General features: G+C 52.8%; 2 protein-coding genes across 2 annotated transcripts in view; one reads left to right on the top strand and one right to left on the bottom strand.

Moving 5' to 3' along the window:
* P2RX3 (purinergic receptor P2X 3) overlaps window positions 1–14,666 on the top strand; it is a 29,278-nt gene extending 14,612 nt beyond the window's left edge. Inside the window, exons 9-12 of the mRNA XM_027114691.1 lie at window positions 12,100–12,193; window positions 12,465–12,530; window positions 13,113–13,190; window positions 13,586–14,666. Of these exons, the coding sequence (XP_026970492.1) occupies window positions 12,100–12,193; window positions 12,465–12,530; window positions 13,113–13,190; window positions 13,586–13,699 (352 nt within the window). The 3' untranslated portion in view covers window positions 13,700–14,666. The remainder of the gene's footprint in view (window positions 1–12,099; window positions 12,194–12,464; window positions 12,531–13,112; window positions 13,191–13,585) is intronic.
* A 5,295-nt stretch (window positions 14,667–19,961) lies between these two features.
* On the bottom strand, window positions 19,962–23,631 carry LOC113625198 (proteoglycan 3). The gene is made up of 5 exons (XM_027115689.1): window positions 23,411–23,631; window positions 22,668–22,981; window positions 21,852–21,980; window positions 20,922–21,036; window positions 19,962–20,120 (listed from the first exon to the last, which is right to left on the bottom strand). The coding sequence occupies exons 1-5, from the start codon at window positions 23,469–23,471 to the stop codon at window positions 20,062–20,064; spliced, it is 678 nt and encodes a 225-aa protein (XP_026971490.1). The 5' UTR covers window positions 23,472–23,631; the 3' UTR covers window positions 19,962–20,061.
* Window positions 23,632–24,269: the final 638 nt, after the last annotated feature.

Genomic DNA, 24,269 nt, shown 5'->3' with positions numbered 1-24,269 from the left:
TCCCCAGTTAAAGACGAAGAATCTGAGGTCCTGGGAGGCTAAAAGACTAGCAGCTCCTGGAAGCACCATTCCTTGCCGGGCCTTTTGTCTCCCAAACAAATTCATCTGCCTCTCCCTCTCCAACCGAGGCCAGATTTTTTTTTTTTCCCAACGTTCTGCTGTTGCCATTTGCTCTGGAGGGAATGGAATCATTCAGCCAAGATTCAGCCTTGTTTTAATCTGAAAACTCTGACATCCAGAGGCAGCTAGAGACTCGCATTTCCATCACTAATTACGTCTGCAGCTCCTTTCCAAATGCCGCCCCCACCCCTGAGGATCTTTTCCTGCAGACTCAGAGACTCAGATAATTTAGAGCTGTTAAAGACCCCTGGAAGAGACCTAGACTAAGGCGGTCATTTAGCAGATAAGGAAGCAGACCCTCCAAAGGGGGAAATGATGAGCCCAAGGTCACGGGTGCACCTTAGAGTCTCCTTAGACGTCATTTGCTCCCAAGTCCTACATCATTCTTGGAGGTGCAGCCCCAGAAAAGGTCTGTCCATCATTGGCGGCTCCGGTTATTGGAGAGGTGACCTCGTATTGAACTAAAACGTGTCTCCTTTCAACTCCCACCCAACACCTGGTGCTGTCCATCTAAATTAACCTTTCCAAGTACCTTGAGGGTGTGCAGTTGGTGGGTTCGTCCACATTAGTCCCAGACAAAGTGCAGCATTCCTAAAAATAAGAACTGGCAAGAATCGCGAATTCCATGGTGCGCAGGGTGACGGGCCCCAGAGGCAGGGTTCCTGCATGGCTGGTGCACCCTTAGCTCACGAGAGCAGGACTTTAACCAGAACACTGCATTCCCCAAAGTGCTGGGAACAGGCAGTGTTGCTGAGGGAGTACTGAGTGTGCATTTGCCCATGAGTGGGTGTGTGTGTGTTTGTGAATGAGTATATGTGAGTGAGTGTGGACGTGTGGGTGTGAGTGTGTGCATCAGTTGTGTGAGTTGGTGAGTGTGTGTGAGTGTGTCAGTGAATACATGTGCGTCTGTGTGTGCGTCTATTAAAATACTGTATCGGGGGACTTCCCTGGCAGTCCAGTGGTTAAGGCTCTGCGCTTCCAATGCAGGGGACGCAGGTTCGATTCCTCTTCGGGGAACTAAGATCCCACGTGCCTCACGGCCAAAAATAAATAAATAAATAAATACTGTATCAGTCAGGGTCCCAGCAGGGAACAGATGGCATATGCAAACTGGGTAATTTGAAGAGAGTTGAATACAGAGACTGTTTCAAAGGATATAGGGAAACCACAAAGGATAGTGCAGTGTCTGGGGGCAGTAACAGGACGTTGGTGACTGTCCAAGTGTGGGGTAGAGGGGAGGGAGCATGGTCAGAGGAGATACCCAGCACAAGTCTTTTTTTTTTTTTTTTTTACATCTTTATTGGAGTATAATTGCTTTACAAGCGTGTGTTAGTTTCTGCTTCATAACAAAGTGAATCAGTTACACATATACATATGTTCCCATATCTCTTCCCTCTTGCGTCTCCCTCCCCCCCACCCTCCCTATCCCCCCCTCTAGGTGCTCACAAAACTCCTAGCTGATCTCCCTGTGCTCTGCGCCCAGCACAGGTCTTGACGACTTTCCTTTGTGATATCACAGCCCTGCCCTAACTATTTGAGGTCTCTGAGCCCTTCATGCCCCTGGTGAAAGCACTGATTGCCCAAGAAAAATGCACATGTTCACACACGTGAGCAATTTTTCAGGCAATTTCATTTTTATGAAGGATACTTTATTTCTACAAATAAGATTAAATCCATTCTCTGAATAATACATCCAAGCCAAACAGAGTAACGACATGAAAACTCTCCTCCCTCCCCCAGTCCTACTCCTTTTGCAGGAAATTAACCACTTGGGCAGTTTGTCCATCTTTTTTCTCTGCATTTATATTCATGCAGCATAAAATTCCAGGACTCTGAAGGCCTTTGAAAGCTTATCCCTGGACCTCAGATTAAGAGCCCCTAGGGTTAAGTTTGCAAAGCCCTTTCACACCTATTTTCGACAGGATTTATAGCTCGTTGTCTACCCCTCACCCCCAAGGTAGGCTCAAAAAGATTTTGAGACTTGCCCAAGGTTACACGGCCTGATGAAGAGGAACGCTGGTCCTCAAAGCCAGGGACCTGACCTACCCATTGATCCTAGCACACCTTCCACCGACACATTGCTCGCAAAAAAGAAAACAAGAAAAGAAAAGCAGCTATAAGGGATATACCACCCCCCTCCCCTCCCCACCCCCATCCTGATTGCTGGAATGATAGGAGAGAAGAAAAAGGGTGCATTTAGCAATGTCTGATTTCTTGTTCCTCCCCTGAGAGTTCCTAAGACAGCTTTGCTACTAAAAGGCAACGCAGTTTTGGATTTCCTCTCTCGGTGTCTGGGACAAAAAACACTCGTTCAGCTGCTAGATGTTCCTCGTGCTGTAGGTGTTTCTAGTGATCGTTTCGTGTTGGAAATGTACCCACAGCAGCTTTCATGAAGCTCTGAAATCTGGCGTGTGTTCTGCTTCCATGTTGCAACAGGCAGATCAGCAAGATCTCAGGCCAACTGACAGAGACAGAATCGAGCTGCACCCTTGGCTTTGATCCTTCTTTCTCCAATCTGGATTTTTCTCCTTTCAAAAGCCATAGAATATGTGTTAAGTGCAGCCATTTCCATCATTTCCACAGAAACATGTGAAGGCCCTCTTGGATGGGGCATACTTGCTTGAATTCTCCCTGATCCATTTTCCCCTTCACTTTCTTTAGCTTACGGTGAGAGCCGAGGCAATTAGAGCAATCCTGAACTTATTCAGCCCTTGCTAACTTCCGTGTCTACCCTATCTTCACAACCACCAACCTTATGGGTAGAAGATATTGGCTAACACTCACTGAGCGCTTACCTGTGAGCCTGGGACTTAGCAAGTGCTCTTTGTGGATTATCCCATTGACTCTAAAGAGGGAGAATTTTAGAGCTGGAAATCTGAGGCTCAGAGGTTGCATTTATCTGCCCCAAACCACACAGCAAATGGTGCTGGAGCTGGAATTCAAACCCTGGCAGGCTAGCTCCAGAGCATGTGCTCACAGCCACAGGTATCCTGGCAGGACCGGTATGGTTCCTCCATTTTACAGATGAAGAAACTGAGGCCAAAAAAAAGATTGCTGCCAAGGATAAGACAGCTAGTAAACCAGGCTCTCAGGTATATCTTCTAGCTCTGTGTCCATTGAACCTTCCCTGCCTCATTAAAGATAAATCGTAATATGTTCAATTTTTTAAAAAAGATCAAACAAGCCGTATTTTAAATGTCTTCCTTTGAGGCAGATTAGATTCCTAGAACATGAGTAAATCACTGTAGCTTGGGACCCTTCTCGAAGGGGAAGAGTCCCGCCTGCTGGAAGGATGTTGCCTCAACCCCATGCAGTGAGCCTGCCAGGAGATATTTTCCCATCAGTATAAAATCAACTGTAAAAGTATTTTTCAGCTGGCAAAATTACTTCCTACTAGGCAAAAGCTTTGCTGAGAACACCACCTCCCTCACTTAGACGCCTGGATTCCAGGCCCAAGTTTTCCCTTCCCTTTTCTGGGCCCAGCCCAGATCCCGCAAGTTTGTTGCTGTTGTAACAGTTACGTGTCGTCGCTGCTTTGGGAAGGAATTTCCACCACTTCTTGGGAGATGGATCGTTTCTAAACAGATGTCTGAGAGCTTCCAAGGGATTTGAATGTGGTGATAAAAACCCTTCTCCATTCAGCTTATTGACGCCGACGATTACAAATGTCAGCTCAGCGTGGGGAAGCGCTGCTAAGGGTTGGAGCTGTCCATAGCTGAATTGGGCTGCTCCCACAGGTAATGGCTCCCTCTCACTGGAGGTGTGCAGGCAGCAGCAGGGAACCTCTCGTGGCTAAAGTGGGGGAGGGCTTGGAGGATTTCTTTTAACATCTAGTTATATCACGTGCTGGGCTTCGCGGCTGACCCGGAGATGAACGGGACCAGTTCCTGTGATCAAGGAATTTTTGATCTAGTGGAGATGGTAAACCTGAACCCAAATAACAAAAATGTTTATACAAAAAAACATTTGATGCTGGGGCGAGCCAAGAATAATTAAGATGAGGCAGAGGTGAAACAGCAGCGTCCAGGCTGCGGGTCAGGAGACACAGGCTATGGTTCAGGCCTTGCCACAAAAACTCAGTGTGATTTTTTTGACAAGTCTCATTCCCTCCATGGGCCTTAGTTTCCTCCTCTGTAAAATGGGTTGGTTAAAGGTGATCATCTCTAAGCTCTAAAAGTCTGAATCAGTGCATGTGGGCATCTGGGGAAGGGCTCTGGAAACTTGGGCTGCTGAAGCATGCACTCTTATTTCTAGACCTGTGATATATATCACAGTGGAATGTAGCTTCCAAGCTGCCCTGCAGGGATACCTCTGACAAGTGACTTACTATGGTAGTTGACTTTGTAACTTACTCATTCTTTATGTGTTGCTGCTTGAGGCAAGAGATAGCGCACACACACACACACACACACACACACACACACACACACACACACACACACAAGCTTCTCAGTACTGTCAGGCCTCAGAAGTGTTCGATTCAGTCCTGTGTTGGGGGCTTCCTGTCTGGTCACAGAACAGGTATCTCAGTGAGGGGCCTGGTAGGAGAGCAGGCTTAGCTGGGGTTTGTGAAGAAACTCACACACAGGGCCTAACAGCGTGGGAGCTGTTTCCACCCCTAGTCCCCCAGCCAGTGGAAAGGCTGGGAGCCTGGCCGAGAGCTGGGGTCCCTGGCAGGAGAAGCCACAGAGCAATACAGCCTCAGGCAGAACCGCAGGGAAGCAGCAGGTGGAATAAGTACCCCACCTCTCTCCTTCCCACCCTCTGATCCCCGGCCAGTGCCGGCCAGTGCTTCCCAGTAACCAACGCACCCCTCCAGAAACCCGAGGCAAAGAGGGGCAGGAATGTGGCCTGCAGAGGTCAGCCTTCAGGGGCCCACGATCAGAGACTGGGTGTTGGGATCGTGGAGGGTAGTCAGCGCACCAGATGACTGTCCCCACTTCACTCAAACACCCGGGCTCAGGGGGCATCCCAACCCCAGTGGCCATCCCTGCCAGTGCCGCCCCGCCCCCAAGCTTCCTTCCCTTTCCTGGCTCAGCACTTCTTCCGTCAGCCACATAGCGCTTTTTATTGCAGCTATTCTTATCCAGACTCCTTGAAGTTCCACGGGAGCCACTGCTTTAATAATTGCCCAGGTGTCTGGGCGGTGTCTGGGCTCTGATCTCTCCCCAGATAGTTCTGGCATCATCACAGTCAGAGCCACACTCTGCTTTCCTCCACAGCTGAGGTGTTTTCTCAGGCACCAGCTGAACAAGCTCCCTGCCCGCCGCTGAGGCTGCAGTGAACTCTCTTTTCTGGATCTTCTCTCAAGGAAGCAGCAGTGGGTGAGCAGCGGGTGAACAGGATTCAGGAGGCCTGAGTTCAGATCCCAGCTGTGCCCCTGCAGGCCCAGTAGCCTGAGGAGAGCTGTGGTGCTTCCCTCCAGCCGGGAGAGTCTGGACAGCGTTGCCTCATGGTAATAGATAATATTCAGGGAAAACTGCGAGCCGGTGCTGTGCTCAGCCTTCCCCTCCAGCAGTTCATGGAATCCTCTCCAATAAGCCTGCAGCTGTTGCTATATTTCCATTTCACACCTGGGGGAAACTGAGATTCAGAGAAATAAAGCACTGTGCCCCAGGTTATGTAGCTCATTCAAGTGGCAAAGCCAGGATTCCAGCCCAGGACTGTCTCGTTTCAGAGCCCCTAAGCCAGCAAGTATGCCACGGAGCTGTTGTTACCAGGCCTCGGTGAAATAATGGGTGTGGAAGTCTCCAGCCTAGCGCTTAGCTGGAGCAAGCGCTGCACGTGTATTATCTCCCTGCCCTTTTCCCCATTTCCCCTCCGCAGGGGCTATTCCCACCAAAAGCGCCTACTTTCCCACCCAGCCAGCTGCCAGACCTACATGTTTCTGCTGGGGAGAGAAACAGCCTTTGTTACCACCTTGTACTAGCTCTACCTGAAGAACAGCGAGGAATGCAGAAGCCCGAGTCACTAGGAGGAAACCTGGAGGCTGACATCGCTAAGCTCCATCTGCGAGATGTCGAGAATCTCCGAAATCCATTTATCCCTCCAGCAAGCGTTTACCCCACTCCTTGCTGTGCTGGGTAGGCCCTTGGGCAAAGAGAGATGGTGAGATCTAGCTTGTAGTCAACAGTCCCAATTATTAACTACAGTCTGGTGTGGCAGGTACTGGAGTAGAGGCCTGGATCCCAGCAGAGACAGGAAAGGTAGCCTAGGGGGACTTTACAGCCCCAGTGCTACACTGGTAAGCCGGCTCTCCGGAGAAAAAGAAAACGGCGCTGATTTGTAGGGCCTGCCGATTTCCGTAGTAGAAATACTCCACCACGGTCAATTTCAAGCTAAAGCATGAAGTCCCTGAACGTGGAAGTGGGAAGAGAGACACACACTGGCTGTGGCAGCCAGGGCCAGGTGTACCCGCCACGGCCGCTTCCGTCTGGCTCTGTCCTCCACCCACCAGGGCTCTCTCTGAGCTTCTTCAAAACACCACGTCCTTTCCCTTGACAGGGCTTGCAGATCCCTCAGCCGGGAAAGCTGCCCCCGCTCTGTCCTTCTTACCTTTCAGCTCTCCATCCTTCAAGTCTCAGCTTTCACGGCACTTCCACCAAAGCCTACCTTGACCCTCCAGCCTCCATCCAGCGTCTTGACTACCTGTGCTCTAGAATGGCGCTCTTCTCCTTCCTAGCCCTCATGTCCGAGTTTACCTATTTATGGGTTACTTCCAATTTTACGTATTTATGGGATTGCATGGTTCATTCGTATTTCTCTTCCTCGCATGAGAGCAGAGCTTGCCAATGGGTCAGCAGTGCCTAGCACCGTGCCTGGCATAGGGTAGGGTGCTCCAAAGATCTGCTGAATGTAGAAAAAAATGAGAGGCCACAGAGCTGGGCCCTAATGGATGAATAGGAGTTTGCACGGTGGAAGAGGGGAGGAGAGGGGAACAGAATGGGCAAAGGCACAGAAGTCTGTCTATGGGGTGTGTTCGGGGAGTACAGGAAGCAGATAGCGTGGTGTGTGTGCAGTGAGAGGGGTTCTGCCGATGAGGCTGGGAAGGTGGACCCAGCCAGGTTGAGGGGAGGGTGGTATTCCAGGCCAAGGTGTTGAATGGAGGTATCATTCTCACCAACTCTACTTCCCAGACGAGAAGACCAAAGCCAGAGAGGTAGAAATCGGAGGATTTGGGAGAAATCAGGGCCCAGGCACGGGGTAGCTCAGCCCTTTTATTTATTTATTTATTTGGCCACGCTGTGTGGCTTATGGGATCTTAGTTCCCCAACGAGGGATCGAACCCAGGCCCACGGCAGTGAAAGCACCGAGTCTTAACCACTGGACCACCAGGGAATTCCAAGCCCTTCCCCCCACCCCCCTTTTTTTCCCCTGTTGCAAGAGAGTTCATTGACGATAAGGAGAGAACAGAGGGAACATGTCAAAAGAGAGGTGAGCCAGGCCAAGGAAGGCCCCTTCCCCTTTTTAGATGAGGAGGTTGGGGTCCTTCTTCGTACACTTCATGGCTCTCCTATGCTTTCTGTCCTACTCCCACCTGATGACTCTGGGTCATTTTGCAAATGCAAAAGGGGCTCCCAGCTGGGGAACTTGAAAGAAATTAGCCAGGACCTAACAGAAACCAGGCAACAACAACAACAAACAGTCTAGGATACTGGCTAAGAGTGTGGGCTCTAGAACTGGACTGCCCTGCTTTGAATCCCATCTCCACTCACTGACTATTGGTGGTGTGACCTTAGACAAGTGGCATAACGTCTCTGATCCTGATTCTTCATCTGTAAAATGGGAGTTGCAGCAGTACTGGATCTCATGGGGTGGTTGTGTGTATTTAATGAGTTAGTAGGTGTAGGGCACTTAGCACAGTGCCTTGCACACAGTAAGCACTCAATGTATGTTGGCCATTATTGTTACTAGTGTTCTTATCTCCAGGAGGCCAGAGAGTGTAATGGTTCAGACAAGTCTAGATACTATTATTTCACTTTACCTTGATCTCAGGATAAGAAGGGAAAGGGACATGACTTGAGCACGTACTATATCTGGGCACGTACTATCTCTCGTCTCATCCTTCCTGTAGCTCTTTTTACTCTCATTTATCAGTCGAGGTAAAAAGCTCAGAGAGGTTGAGTGACTTGCCAGGGGTCAGAAAGCTAGTTAAAGACAGCCATAGACCCACACACAGATCTCCTGGACTTTCTTAGAAGGTTTATTCCTAGGAATGTGGTATCCTTACCTTCTCTCTGTCTAATGTTGAATGACTCCCAATTTTAACTCATTCTTTGTCCTTTAGCAAATACTTCTTCTCCCTGAGCCTCAATCTTCTCAGCAATAACATTATAAGAGTTTGTAATGGTCGGCGTAAATATTGCTAACTGCTGTAACAAACAGCCCCCCCATCTCAGTGGCTCAGCACAAAGGTTTGTGTCTTGCTCATGGCACAGTGCCCTGTGAGTCAGGGTGGGTGGGGAGCTCCGTACAGTCATTCAGGGATCTGAGCTCCTGCCACCTGTGGATGTCTCCTCTAGGGCCTCAGTTCTCCCCTGGCTCTACAGCACCTGGCCACGAGGAAAGGGAGGATGAGGAAGGCACACAACTCTAACACACGTCAGCCCAGACGTAACAGACCTCACTTCCATTCACAGTCTATTGACAAGAACAAGTCACAGGGCCCAGGTTAGATGCGAGGCGGCTGGGAAATATGGTCCAGCCGGGTGCCAGGAGAGAAGATAACCCAGACCCTGGTGAATGCCAAGCCCATCTCTGCCACAGGGTTGGGCCAGATTCTGTGATCTCCACTGGCCACACTGAGTGCAGAAGTCAGGATGTCTGGGTCCTTCCCCTGCCTGCAGCGGGGGCCTCCCCCCACCCACCAAGAGCTGTCCCTCCTCCTGCCCTCCCGGGTAGAGAACCAGTCCCTGCCAAACCCCCTCCAACGGTGTGTGGGTGGTGAGATATGATCTTATCGTGCTTATTGCCTCTTGGAAGGCAGGTGCTGGAGGAAAACCAAGTCTGCTTTGGGTTTTCTCCCTGTTCCCTTCACATTCCTTCCCAAGATAAATTTAGCCAGCCCTGCTTTGAACGGCAGTGCCCAGGATGCTGACTTTTTGTTCGGGTCCATGTCAGAGCATTTTCCATGGCTGCAGCCGTAGGCTGGGGATGTAGCCCTCAGGACCACAGTCCCAGGCTCTGCCCGGCCCTTAGCATCTGTGACCCACCTCTCACCCTTGCCTGGTCCCCATCTCTCAGTTCCCACACGTCTCAGACAAGGGCCCTGAATTCTCCCATGATGTGAGACAGAACACAGACTGCAGAAGGGCTTTGAGATCCAGCACGAGGGCTGCCTGTGTCCTTAATGGCCACTTAGAGCTCAGAGGCAGGACAGTTCTGGGTTAAGAGCACAGATTTTGGAGTTGTAAGGGTGGATCAAAATTCCAATTCAGGCAGTCGTCCCTTTTGAGACCACTGACTGTTTCCTCCCAGGACACTGACCCTTACCATCCCCATTTTACAGAACAGGAAGCTCAGGCCTGGAGAGGTTTAGCTGGGTCAGGAAGGAGTGCAGGGGGAGGGCGGCCCATCTTCTGTCTTGCCTGTGCCTGGGCAGGGCTGTAGCCGTGTGCCCAAGTAAAGCACCTGTTACCTGACTAAGGCCTTAAAAAGGCTGTAAGGGCTTCCCTGGTGGCGCAGTGGTTAAGAGTCCGCCTGCCGATGCAGGGGACGCGGGTTCGTGCCCCGGTCCGGGAAGATCCCACATGCCGCAGAGCGGCTGGGCCCGTGAGCCATGGCCGCTGAGCCTGTGAGTCCGGAGCCTGTGCTCCGCAACGGGAGAGGCCACAACAGTGAGAGGCCCGCATACCGGAGGAAAAAAAAAAAAAAAGGACGACTGTGTGCAAAGATGCAGGCAGTTTAAAGGAAGCTAGGAGCCTGGGGAAGGACCAGAGCGGCCACCACAGGAAGGCTGCTACCAGCTAAGCCGGCAGGGCAAGGGGAGGGAGCAGTCACAGGACTGGAGAGGGTGCACCCGACAGGCTCTGGGCCTCAGGACGGAAGTCAGCAGAGGAACTGGGACAGGAAAAGCCCTCGCCCTTCTTCCCTCCCACCGTCTGGTTTCCTGTGGGTGCCTCCCACTGGCTGAACCCAGCTGGAACCAGAGGGCAGGAAGGAAGCAGTCTTTGCAGACCAGGCTCCCAGGCCCCGCAGAGAAGGGCAGAGACTGGGTGTGGAGGGGTGGGCAAAATGTCCAACATGGGAATCAGGAGAGCACCTGCCTCGGAGGGCCGGTCTCAGGGGTCACCCTTCTCGCTAACAGACCTGCAAAGGGGGCCTGAGCGCCCCCATTTTATAGGCGTGGGAAGTCAAACCCTGAGGGCTAAGTCCCCTCAAAGGCCCCACACCGCCAGCAAGTGGTGCAGCCAGGATTTGAACTCATTTCTGCCTGACCCCAAAGTTCCCTGGCAGCCAGAGCAGACAGCGGCCGATACTTACAGTTTCAGGAGGCTCTTCCCCACCACAGATGACCTTCCTCCCCTGCCCGTGAGCTCTCCATTATTTATCCCCTTGGGCTCAGCACTTCATTCTCCCTGCTGGACAGTTTGGAAGGCAGACATCCCTGGGAGGGGCGTCACGTCAATCACGGAACACTTCCAGGGAAGGAGTTTCTCAGACTCCCTCTTTGTGCTGGGAGAGGCCTGGGACTGGCCTGGGAATCTCTGGGGAGTGGAAACACTGAAAGGGAGGCACCGAATGAGACCGATGTCGACGCCACACAGTTACAGAGGTTTCTGAGTTCGTTCTCGACCATCCTCTCACTTAATCCTCACCATTTTCCTGGGATGCTGGCATCAGTAGCCTGTGTTACAGCTTTGGGACAGTAGCCCAAAGAGATTGCACTTTGCTACCGTTAGAGTTTTGCCCGTGGTGGGCAGAGCCGTGTAAGGGGAAACGCACTGGCTTTAGAAGCCAAAAGCCAAATGCAATTCGAATCCTTACTGACTGTGAGACTACAGGCGGGTCCCTTCACCCCACAGGCATCTTCCAAATGGGGGTATGAACACCCACCTCACCGTGTTTGGTGAGAGTTAAATGCGATCATTCTTATCAGTCTCCAGCACGGTTCCTGGCAGCCAGCAGCCCAGGCAGAGAAGGTACAGAGGACAAATTCTTGAACTGGAGGAAATCCAGCACCGGGTCTCAGCCAGTTGGGTAACCCTGGACCAGTCACTTAACCCCTGGAGCCTCATGTGAAAAACAGAGCAGTCACATCCCTATCCCACAAGTTTGTGAGATGAGGTGTCTAAAGACACTTTTTAAAACTGCTCTGTAAACTGCTCTAGAAATCAACGTATTTTTTCAGCAGTATCAACACCAGTGAGCATTTCCTGGGTGCTTACTTTGTTCCAGACACTGTTCTAAACCCCTGACACACGTGGTTTCATTCAATTTTCATGGCAACCCTTTGAAGCGGGACTTCTGTATTATTCCCACTCACAAATGAGGAAATCGAGTGTCAGAGAGGTTAAGCAACTGGCCCAAGTTGCACAGCTGACAAGTGGCAGAACCAGGCTTTGAACCCAAGTAGGCTGAGAAGCCTGTGGAGAGGGGAGCCCCTGCCGGGCCCTGGGATACCCAAACAAAGGAACTGAAGAAGCTTGGAGTCCAGCTGGGCTCCAACTTCCATACACCTCAGAATCATTTAGGGACGTTATTTAAAAGACAGAGTCCTGGGCTCCACCCACAGAGATGCTGATTCCATGGGTTCAGGGTGGGGCCTGGAAATCTGCCTTATTAACAAACCCCCAAGGTGACGCCTGTGCAGGGAGGGGTTCAGCTCACCACACAGGGAGGACCACGGCAGGTGTCCCACCAAACCATCAGTAAGGGTTGCTCGGTAGGTGAGGGTCACAGGGCTCTAGAGGCCCCTGAATTTTCAGGCAAGAGAGACAGGCGCCCACAGCGGGACCCACCTTCCCCTCTGGCCTCCAGGTTTGCCAAGTACTACAAGACAGAGAACGGCAGTGAGTACCGCACGCTTCTGAAGGCTTTCGGCATCCGCTTCGACGTGCTGGTGTATGGAAATGTGAGTCCTTGGGCCAGGCAGACACGGGGGACAGGGGAGGAAACCTGGACCCATCCTGGGCCCTAAAGAGGCTCCTCTGGGGGCAGGGTCCTGCCACTGACCAGCTCTGAGACCCTCGCTGGTCACATGTCCACAGCAGGTGAGGCCTGCGGATGTACCAAGAGCCCTGCAGGCTCCAGGGTCTTCCCGGCTGGGGGTCCAAGCTCCGCGTCAGGCCTCGCCCCGGCCCTGTTGGAGCTGTGCCCACTCACCTGGGTCTTTGCGCACACAGGCTGGCAGGTTTGACATCATTCCCACGATCATCAGCTCCGTGGCAGCCTTCACCTCTGTGGGAGTGGTGAGTGCAGCCCCTCTGGGTTCAGTCCAGGGGCCACTCAGGGTGCGGCCCAGGCTGGCAGGGTTTGGGCAAGCGGTGACCCTCTCCTTCCCAGACCGTGAGCCCAACCTCTTGCCCTCACTTCCCTGCTGGGCCAGCCCTTGCGTGAACATCTCCAGTCCTGGAGAGCTCACTCACTCCACGGCAGTCCCCCACCTGCTACAGAGTCCCCGTTCGCCACTGTGTAGGGGGGCGAGGAGACTCCGGGGTTCCCAGACCTGAGAGCCCGGTTGTGGAACAGAGCCCAGCTGGCAAGGTGGGGACAGAGCCCCTTCCCCAGGGACTTGGACCCCCGCGGTCCCTCTGCTTCTCCCACCAAGTCCTCCCTCTGCAGTCTGGTCTGGGCTCACCCCAGGAGCTGGGGAGGTGGGTTCTGGAGATATTCTGCAAGGCCCCTCGATGTTTTCCTAAGAGGAACCATCAGTCAGGTGTCTCTGGAGGACTCACCCCGACCCCAAGGGCAGTCCCGCCTGCCGCCCGTGCTTCCCGCCGCGCTGCCCCCGCCCTGCAGCCCCGCTGAGCCGCCCCGCTCTCCACCTCCAGGGGACTGTCCTCTGCGACATCATCCTGCTAAACTTCCTCAAGGGGGCCGACCAGTACAAAGCCAAGAAGTTTGAGGAGGTGAGTCGGGGAGGGTGGGGTGCGCCCACGAGAGGCAGAGGAACAGGGCAGGGAGGGGAGCCGGAGCCCAGACTCTCAGGGGCCCACCTCCTGGGGGCCTCAGTGCGTACTGGGGATCCCGACAAGAGGGGCTCCGGCCAAGAGTGGGCTCTGTGGTCATCGTCTGCATCCACTCACTGTCCCCTCTTTGCTTCGGTGAGGGACAAATCCTGCTACTGGTTGGCTCAGGTCTGTTTGCCCTTGAGGTGCATGGGAAGAGTCTTGGGGTCACAGACTCGCTCTAGCTCCCCTACGACCGGGCTGCGAGCCCCAAAGGCTGAGTCTGTCCCACGGGGGCCCATAGGAGGATCCTGCCCACAGTCAGAGCACGATCATGCCAGCCCTTCTGCCCACAGGTGAATGAGACCACGCTGAAGGTCATGGCCTCGGCCAACCCCGTGTACCCCAGCGACCAGACCACAGAGGAGAAGCAGTCCACGGACTCAGGCGCCTACTCCATTGGCCACTAGGGCCTCTTCTGTGGGCCCCACTCTCCCCCTTGGGCTCCAGGCCTCCCAACAGAGGGTCCCACCTGGGCAACGGGGATGGGAGAGGGGAGAGGCTCTCATTTTTGCTGCTCACTCCTTGAGGCCACAGCCGGGACCAGGTGTCTGGCCCTCCCACTGCTCTAGACACGTCCTGTTCCCACTAAGACCTCAGTCTCACCTTCACCCCTCGCCTCACCCCTCTGTGCTTCCCAGAACCCCCAGGGCAGTGGTATGAGTCATCCCCTTCTGAAGAGTAGAGCTAATAATAGGAAGAACTAGTGGCCACAAGGGCCTCCCAAATGCCAGACACTTTCACACACATTATCTCATTTAATCCTTAGAATAATCCTACGAGGTAGATATTAGCTTCCCTATTTTGAAGACACACTGAGGCTCAGAGAGACTGAGTCGTTTGCCCCAGGCCACCCAGCCAGGAAGCGAGAGAGCTGGGATTTGGACCCACGTCTGCCTAACTCCACCGCCCACACCCCACAAGAGAAGAATGAAGCCCCGGGGAGCGTCTGCCCTGCTGCTTCACCCTCCTCCACCTTGACTGTGATTAGTTTCAGCTTAGTCAAGAGTAAGCCCCATGCTGTCCCCAGGAACGCAGGCAGGCCCCGTTTTAGGGGAGACCAGTAGGACTGGGGTGTGGGGTCTCTCTCTGACTTGGGTGGGTCCCAAATTCAGAAGGGAATAGGAGGCGTAACGGTCAGTGAATTCTTCCTTCCCTCTCCCCAGGCGAGAGAAGAGGCCTTTCTCATTTTCTCTGGGACCCCCACGTGCTCATACATATGCCAGGCCCCTCACTCTGGGAGCCCCATTAGGCTCCCCCGGGGCGGGACGGGATTCCCCAACCTGGTGCCCTGTTCCAGGAGATCAGCAAGTCTCTTCCAACACGTTGACGGAAAGGTCCGGTGAGACCCAACGCCCGGCGAGCAGCCGGTCAGCAGGCCAGTCCCCGCGGGGCCCTAATGAGGTGGTCGGTCCTCTAATGGCAGAAACTAAAGGGGCTTTCGGAGCCGTCTTGTCTGATTCTCTTGTTTACAGATGAGCAAACTGAGGCCAGAGAGGGAAAATGACTCGTCCAGTGTCACACAGTTAGTGGCCCAAAGAGAACCAGGTGTCCCGCCACTCAGGGAAGGAGGAAGGAACAGGCAGCTGGGAAGGCTGCTGAGAGCACGCCAAGCCCACCCCGTCTTCCTTTGCCCCGACGCCCCCTCCCCTTCTGGGCTCTTCCACAGTGGAGGCCCAGAAATCTCACCAGGGCAGAGATCAGGAGCAGATCCAGGTTTTATGAAGCCTGAAGCATATGCAACGTGGGTCATCTTTTATTAGAAGAGGCTCAGGCAGGTGAGTGGCCCTGGAGTGTAAGTTTCACTAGCTTCATGGTAAATGCCTTGGAAAGGTTGGCTCGCAGGCCTTAGCAGAGACGAGCTTAACTGTACGTGGAGGGCTGGCCCCTCTACAGAAGGCGCGGGGCAGCTTGGGGGGTAGTTCAGGAAGGCCCAACCCCTCTGATCCCCCACCCCAGGAGAGAAGCGGTGAGATGACGCCACATGAGGCCCATCACCCCTTTCTCCACTCTGCCTTCACCCCCAGCCCCATCCTCAAGAGGATGGGGTACCACCTCCCCATGGGTGGCCTAGGGAATCAGGCAGCAGCCAGAGATCTGACCAGCAGAGACATCAGTGAAGGCAGTGCTGAGCTCTCCCACCAGGAGCCCCAGTGAATCCAGCTCTCGGGAGGATGGGCTGAGGCTGGGGTCACAGGGATGCTCTCTGAGGAGGAGACAGAGGCAGCTCTGTCCTGCAGGGACCCTTCCTCCAGACTGGGGTGGTCCTCGTACGGGCGCATCAGCCCGTCCTGAGACTGCCAGCCCATCCCCAGCCTGAGCTCCTGGACGTGTGAGCCCGATGTTGTCTTGCCCGCGGCTGAACTAGGTCATGGCTCCCTGTGCAAGACTTAGGGCTGATCTCAGTAGTAATACCAGTAACTAACTCACCTCCGCTGCGTCACGTGTACTCAGCACGATCACCAACACAATCACGTGACCCCTCACGCCAACCCCGGTAAGCTTGCCATGGTTTGTCGTTAATCCTAGAAATAGAAGAAGAAATTTGCAACGCGCGGACATTTGACCTGAAACCCACGCTCATTCCTAACAGCTCAGCATCAAAGCTAACGTTTAGTGATCACTCGCCATTGCCAAACGATGAGTTAAATGTGTGACAGGCATTGTTTCATTCAACCCTCATTTTAGAGAAGAAACTGAGGCTGAGTAAGCTTTTAAAACTGAAGTGGTAGAGCTGGGACTTGAACCCAGACCGTTATGACTCCAGAGTCTGGGATCTTGACTGCTGGGCCGTATCTGCCTGGGAAAAACTAAGAAATCTGTCGGCACCCTCTTTTCTACATGTGTTAGGCCAAAGCAGATTTTGGTGCAGTAACAATTTAATTGTGAAATCTCAGGATTTAATACAACAACGTAGGTCAGTCAGCCCCTTCCACCTGGCAGCTATGCCATCTGAGATACATGGACCCCCAGGTCACTGTGGCAAGGAAAGTGAGAACTGGAGGATCATGGATGATCACAGGGGATCCTATAAAGGCCAGGTCTGGCCTTTATATCACATCCAACCACATCGCACTGGCCAGACTCGGTATCATGCTGCAGAGCCCAGGTTTACTGCAAGGAATACTGGGGAATATAGTCTTCCTAGGTCCCCAGGAAGAGAAAACTGTGAGCACAGCACTCTCTGCTTCATTATCTCCTTTTTAATAGCTTTTCTTCTCCACAACCCCCCGCCCATGCACACTAACAGTTACACACATTTTTCCCTTCTGTGTTCCTCCTCACAAAACCTTGTTCTCGGCAAGTTACCAATCAATCTTCCAGAGGTATTAATAGACAAGACACTCAGGAGTTTCTTGTCCTAAGAATATTTGCTTTTTAATCAAGGGCTTCAAGTCTGAAAGGCCTTAAACAGCCAAAGGAAAGAATATATAATGGTTGAAGCTGAGGCCCACTAACAGACAGCACTGGATATTTGAAGGACATCTTTACTACCCTGGCCTGCCTCAAGCAAGCTTCAGTCTGGAAGGGTCTGAGCACCACCCTACCCCACCCCTTTCTCCTCCCTCCCTCTACCTCTGGCCTTGGCTGGCAGTATATTTGGTTACTGGGATTAGCTAGAGCCCATTCCCCACCAAGGAGATAAGTGGAGGCTGATAAGAGGGGGCTTGCCGTTCAGCAATTCCCAGAAATACCAGTCCCAGAGCTACCTGTGCAGAGCTCATCCTTCCCACCCCCCACTGCTTCTGCTTCTTTTAGAAGCACAGCATCAAGGTTAGCTTGTTGCAGTACACAGTGCGGGGACGTGGGTAGGGGCCTGACCTCAAGGCAGCTCCCCTTCCATGCCCTTGGGGAGACTGACATGCTGTGATTAGGAGCTCCGTGACCCAATCTCTATCCAAGGCAGATGGATAGAGTCTACTGAGGACAGGCCTCACCTAGAGGCAGTTCCCGGGGCCCAGCACTGGTGAGGTTCATAGCAATGTCAAGGCCCCTTCTCCCGTTGCCAGAGCCCTGCTCATGTTCGAGGGGCTCAACCCTGCTGCTTCACCACCAGCCACTTCCCCTGGGGTTCTCCGATCCTGTCCTGCTCCATCAACTCCAGCATCTTTAGAAACAAAGCACATCTGGCAAAACTGGATTTTCTGTTCCAAAAACTCCACATCTGGTGGGAATGTAAATTGCTACAACCACTATGGAGAACAGTATGGAGGTTCCTTAAAAAACTAAAAACAGAACTACCATATGACCCAGCAATCCCACTACTGGGCATATACCCTGAGAAAACCATAATTCAAAAAGACTCATGTACCACAGTGTTCATTGCGGCACTATACAATAGCCAGGACGTGGAAGCAACCTAAGTGTCCATTGACACATGAATGGATGAAGAAGATGTGGCACATATATACCATGGGATATTACTCGGCCATGAAAAGAAATGAAATTGAGTTATTTGTAGTGAGGTGAATGGACCTAGAGTCTGTCATACAGAGTGAAGTAAGTCAGAAAGAGAAAAACAAATACCGTATGCTAGCACATATATATGGAATCAAAAAAAAAAAGATGTAGACATAGAGAATGGACTTGATGACATGGGGTGGGAGGGGGAAGCTGGGGCTAAGTGAGAGTAGTAGCGACATATATACACTACCGAATGTAAAATAGTTAGCTAGTGGGAAGCAGCCGCATAGCACAGGGAGATCAGCTCAGTGCTTTACGATGACCTAGAGGGGTGGGATAGGGAGGGTGGGAGGGAGGCTCATGAGGAAGGGGATATGGGGACATATGTATGCATATGACTGAGTCACTTTGGTGTACAACAGAAACTAACGCAGTATTGTGAAGCAAGTAAACTCCAATAAAGGTCTATTAAAAAAAAAAAAACTCCACATTTCATCAGATAGCTGTACAGATACACACACACATACATGCACAAAGGTAGACCTGTACACAGGTATGCTCAGACACACTGACATGTACACATACTCCCAAAGATACTGGCCAAAGACACAGCGGTGCACACATATGTATGCATATACAGATTCAGGAGTATAAGGTACAAAGCTACACACATACACACACTCAAAGATGGACACGGACATACAGGCACATCCATAAATAGAGATTATAAAACGTGCGCACAACACATAAATACACGCTGACTCACACACAGATTTATGCATATTTACAAATATAGATTCACATACACACAGGTATCCAAAGACTGACTCTTGTACACACCAAGATCCATATACACACGGGTATGTGTGCGCACCCAGAAATACTTGTACATTCTCCCTGTGCCCCATGTAGAACTACACCCCCAAGAAGTCTCTCTTTCTATCCCTCTCTCTCTCTCACAACCCGGGGCTCTCTGTCCTCTGAATACCCAGTTTCCAGTCTGAGTTTCTCGCTTCATCAAGCCCAGATCCTTCCTGGAGCCCAGCCTGGAACAAAGTTAAGAGCAGCAACGGTGTTCTCTCTCAATGTCCCCAGGATCTGAGAAAATGGGAGAAGCAGAGGAGACCTGGGACTGTAGAACCAGCATTGGAGCCACACAGCTACAGATGCCCTGACTTTGGCCCCAAGGCCCTGGGATGAGGGGCTTCCCTGTTGGCGCAGTGGTTAAGAACCCGCCGGCCAATGCAGGGCACACGGGTTCGAGCCCTGGCCTGGGAAGATCCCACATGCCGCAGGGCAACTAAGCCCGTGCGCCACAACTACTGAGCCTGCGTTCTAGAGCTCGTGTGCCACAACTACTGAAGCCCACGCGCCTAGAGCCTGAGAAGCCCGCGCACCGCAATGAAGAGTAGCCCCTGCTCGCTGCAACCAGAGAACGGCCTCGTGCAGCAACGAAGACCCAACTCAGCCAAAAATAAAAGTTAAAAAAAAATAATTTTTTTTTTAAAAAGGCCCTGGGATGAGAGGCAGCTCCCTCCTGAGAATGCGGCCCCTCTAGGGAGGGGGGATAGGCTGGGGACCGGGGAGGTGATGAAGGATTCGGGGCCCAGTGAGGAGGACAGCCACCCTCCTGGGAATGGGGTGGGGAACTATCTCAGAAGAAGTTGGGGCCTCTGAACTCACACACAGGTGGCTGGGAGAGTGGAAAATAGGGGCCATTATCATAAGTGAAAAAGACACAGGTCTCGAGAAGCCGGCTGCCCCGAGAGACCACTTTCTCTTCCCCCCTACGTGGTTACCCCAGGTGGGACCTCAATGGTCCATCCAATTCTTGAATCGGGCACAGAGCCTCCATTTTGGAAAGCCGCCAATCCCACCCCGCCCCGCACACCTTACAGAATCCAAACAGAGCAACAGGGTCAGTTCCCCACCCCGTCACCAAAGGAGTTCTTCCTCCCTGGACCTGGGGCAGGTGGGGCGCGCGGGGTGGGGTGGGGGGGGGGTGGGGGGAATCCTCAGAGCCGGAACGAAAAGGACCGCCGCCCGGTACGCGCTCCGCCCCCAGGTGGCGCTGCAGACACACCCCGGCGCCCCGCACCCCCCCACAGCCCCGCCCCGATCCGGCGCCCTACTCCAACATCTTTTACTTTCCTCAAAGTCCCACCCCACTCCCCACGAAACCGGAGTGAATGCTTCCAGGATTTTCCAACCCAGAGTCCAACTTCTCTGAAGTGCTCAATGAAGAAACAAGAGTCAGGAGATGCTGTTGGAAGTCTGACTTTATGATCCGGAGAGGTTGGGGACAAGTGCCAAGGGTAGGACAGAGGCCACCAGGAGGGCGTGAAGGGAGGATCTCCGTGCCTCTGGCTTAGTAGCTGCAGACGAAGGGCAGACGTCTTTTGCATGGAGCTCGTTGCCACCGACCCCCTAGCGGTAGAGAGCACAGTGATGTCAGCTGCCCACCTGAGTGTGGCCTGTGCTCCCTCGTCCCCTCCTCAGGCACCTCATATGTCATCTTTGCCTGCCGTAGTCATGATCCGATGGCCACAGGTTTCCCACACATCCGGACTAGCCATTGATCTCTTCCCTTGCAGAGGCAATGTGCTCAGTGCTTTACCTGGGCTATCGTTTAATTCTCACAACGACTCTCCAGGAGGTCGGTGCTATCATCACTCCCGTTTCACAGATGAGGAAACTGAGGCTTAGTGGGAGTGATAACTTGCCTGTGTCTCAGCTGGCAAGTGGCAAAGCTGGGGTGTGAATCTCAGCTATCTTACTCTAACCCGTCTGGTCCAGCCACTGTAATAAGTTCCCTCACATCTGGCAGCCGTGCTGTTCAAAACAGGCAAAGTCAGCCATCCTTAATTCCCGCATCTTCACCTCATCCGTCATCCACACCTTACATTCACATCTGTTCCTCCCATCTGTCCCATACTCACTCCTTGTCGCCATCATATCAGAGGAAGGAAAGGAGTCCCCAGGCCCTGAGCCTAGCTTTGCCTGGGAGGATGGGGAGTCCCCCTCTAGCCCCTGTACCGGGAGCCTCATCACCTGGTTTTGCTCTGAGGCATCCCTACCTATCAGCCCTCCTCACAGACAGGGACATTGGTTCTCCACTTGGAGGGAGGGTGTGGGTTTGGGGAGGTGTGTTCAGGCAGCTCAAAGGGACATGTGTGGGAGTCCACCTTGCCACCCCTTCCCCTTGTCCTGGTGCCCGGGCCCCCTCACCTTTGGTGCACAGGGCCACACAACGGCCACTCCCATTCCGAGGTTGCTTTGAGGCCCAGTAACTAAAGTTCCAGCAACTGCCATCAGCCCAGCGAAAATTGTTGCCCCACGTGAACTAGAGAAGAGAGAGGCTGGGTCAGAGGGCGGAGGTCCAGAGAGACAGACAGATTCTGGGTCTCCGGAAAGCCCACTGAGTATCCCTTCCTGAACACTGTATATATAATCTCCTCTCACTGCCCACCTGGCTAGGATACCGTTGAGACCCATCCCTGAGGGTTCGCAGGCAATGACAAAGGAAGAGCAAGCATCACTTCCGGCTATCACACTTCTCAAACTTCACTGTGCACACAGATCTCCTAGGGATCTAGTGAAAAATGCAGATTCTGATTCAGGAGTTCTGGGACGGGGCCCAAGATCGTGCATGTCTAATGAGCTACCGGGTGATGTTGATGCTGCTGGTCCGTGAACCACACTTGAGTAGCAAATATAATGGCCCTTATTTGTCCACAATCCCAAGGCCACTCTGAGAGAAGGACCCCACTTTAGAGATGGGGAAACTGAAATTTGGAGGTAGTCATTCACCTCGTAAGGGACCAAACTAGATATAGAATCTATCTCCTGACGCCAGGAGTGTGCTGGTAAACGTTTAACAACCAGCTTTGGGGGAAGGTGAGAGGCTAGAGGGAAGAAAGAAACCTGATTTGTAATAATTGTCAATTTCCTTGGTGTAAATACATCCACCATGGCAGCTTTCAAGCTACAAGCATGAAGCCACTGAACATGGAGTTAGGAAGAGAGGCACTCAATCATCAGTTCTCCTAAGCCGGTATGAGCCGGCTTCAGCTGCTGGATGAGTCTTAATGCCAGCAGGTGGCCCCTTGAGGCAATCAGAAAGACCTTCGTGTACCTGGGAGTTGGCCCCTCGCTTACCCAGGACTTGTAGGCTCCAATCCAGACCTGTCCTTGGTTAATGCTACTGACCCCGCACTGGATGCGATAGTTGAAACTGTAGTTGTGGATGGAGACGAGGTTGCCTCGGTAGCACCTCCTGCATGTATTCTGCAGAGAGAAGAGGTGGGGTAGAAAATCCACTGTTCTCTCTCAAGTCCCTGAGTCTCCAGGAGAGACCCCCTCATCCCTTTCCAAGTCAGAAATCAGGGATCTATTGCCCCCCTGAATCCCATCTCTTGTTCCTTTATCTGGTGTCAGGAACTTCTTGCAGAAAAGAATAATAATACTCAGAATAACTACAGCCACCATTCCCTGAGAGTTTACAATGACCCAGGGACTATTCTAAATACTTTCCATGTATTATTTAAATCCTCACCACAACTCTAAGCGGTGGTACCATACACCTCCATTTTACAAATGAAGATACAGGATCCCTGAGAGGTGAAGTGACTTGCCCAAATAAAACAGCTGGCGACAAGCAAAGCCAGGATTTAGCACAGGCATATCTTATACCAAAGCTTTTTATCTAAACCAGTGGTTCTCAAAGTGCGGTCTCCCGACCGACAATATAACCACCTGTGAATTTGTTATAAATGCAAACTCTTAAGCCCCAGACTTGCTAAATCAGAAATTGAGGAGATGGGGCCCAGAAATCTGTGTTTTAACGAGACTTCTAGGAGACTCTGATGCATACTCGGCCTGGAGAGCCATTAGTCCAAATGATAGGGAACAGAAGGTTGGCTCCACTCTTGTCTCCTCCACCTGGTCCCCCATAGTAGCCTCCCTGCCATTTACCTGAGCATTCCAAAACTTTCTCGGGGTCCGCACCACCAGGAAGCGGCAGGTCTTGCACCCAGGGCTGCCTGGAAGCTGAACTGTGTCCTCTTCCTTAGGGCACTGCAAATCCTTGTCCAGGGCAGCTGGGTCTGACTCCATGGCCCCCTCATCCTCAAACGCATCTTGATAGCTGGAAGCCACAGCGTCCTCTCCCTCTGACTCAAGCGCTCCATAATTCAGGGCCAGCTCTCCCTCCTGTTCCCCCGAACCTTCCAGATCCTGGCTCAGGTCAGCCTGTGTCTCTCTGCTGCCCAGATGGGAGGCATCATTCTCTGGAAAGAAGAGGTAACCTGCCATCAGGCCGGGCTCTCTGTTCTTCCAGGACCACGGACAGCTCTGATGGCCCCACTCAGCCTTCCTAGGGACGCCATCTGGAACCAAGACTGGAAGGACCCCTTGGGGGTTGGGCAAGCCAGAATTCTTGCATCACACACCCAAAGGCATGAGAACCTGGCTGACACCGCATGTGGGGTATTTTGGGAGTGCGAGGCAGCACCTGTGAGAAGCCCTCATCTTCACAGGTGGGTGTTTTTCCTTCAGGAAAGTTCAGGTCACAGTTCTGAGTCCAGGAGAAATCTAACTAGAGGTGGGCTGGGTCAACTGAAGAGGGGAGGCTGTGGCCCTGGCCCACAAGAGCAAAAACAGATGCAGGAAAGAAGAGAAAAGAGAAAAATGGATGAGGAGGGAAGAGGAGGACTTACCCAGATAAAGAGCAGAAACTGTCCCCAGCAGGAGAAGGGGCAGAAGCAGTGAGCATTTCATATCCCCTCAGTCTTGTGACAGGCACACAACTTCACCTTCCCTCCTTGGGGACTTCTCACGTGTCTGCACGGCCCCTGGCACACAGTGGAGATGCAGTGTTTGCTTAACTGGTGGATTAAAGGGCAAACTAGAGCGCTTCCTTCTCCCCGACTGAACAGACCCTGAGCTGGAGAATCAAGAAAAGAACAGGGGGTTGTCAGCTCAAGTACAAAAGACCCTTTTTCCTGAGAGCTCCATCACTGTTCCCTGGGGCAGCACTCAGCTCAGATGCTAGCCGCCATGGGAACAGGTCTGCTCACAGTGAGGGCCAATTTCACTCACACTGGGGGTGAAAGGGGAAGGATAGTGGCCATTATGGTCCTAAGGAGAGGCCTCCAGGATGTTTGCCATATAGGGTCCTGCTTCCCCCAGCCCTAGACCTCTCCTTCCCGGGCAGCCGAGCGGGCACTTACGTCCTCAGAGTCTGGAGCCCCCACTCTCAGTGCCTCTGGCTGCTGGGTGCCAGAGGCCACCCTTATACTGGGCTTTTGGGGAAGTGGGAAGAAGCCAGGACGCTTGCCCCAGGCTTGGGCTGGGGGGCGGGAAGTGGAGCTGATAAGAGGTTTGCTCAGTCCTCCCACCCTTGGGCCCTGCTCTCTGCTGGGACTTTAGGGACCTGCCTCTTGCCATAGGCAGGTGCCCAAACACCCTAGTATGCTCGAGAAAGCCCCAGATGACGACTGTCCTGGCATGGTTATCAGCACCCCTAAAGGGTCCCAGTCTGAACAATACTCTTTAGCCATAGGAGCAGCCTTCCTC

The sequence above is a fragment of the Aethalodelphis obliquidens genome, unplaced genomic scaffold (genome assembly GCF_003676395.1).
Source record: "Aethalodelphis obliquidens isolate GAN/ISIS:26980383/991018 unplaced genomic scaffold, ASM367639v1 scaffold14, whole genome shotgun sequence".
NCBI classification, from domain to species: domain Eukaryota; kingdom Metazoa; phylum Chordata; class Mammalia; order Artiodactyla; family Delphinidae; genus Aethalodelphis; species Aethalodelphis obliquidens.
This window is presented reverse-complemented; position numbering and strand designations above follow the sequence as displayed.

Bases quoted from the DNA above. Each gene is read 5' to 3' on its own strand.
- LOC113625198 (XM_027115689.1), bottom strand. From the start codon at position 23,471: ATGAAATGCTCACTGCTTCTGCCCCTTCTCCTGCTGGGGACAGTTTCT. The intron at 22,982-23,410 runs GTAAGTCCTCCT...TCTTCTTTCCAG, and splicing joins AGTTTCTGCTCTTTATCTGG to AGAATGATGCCTCCCATCTG. The intron at 21,037-21,851 runs GTAAGCGAGGGG...TCTCTTCTCTAG, and splicing joins TTGGAGCCTACAAGTCCTGG to TTCACGTGGGGCAACAATTT.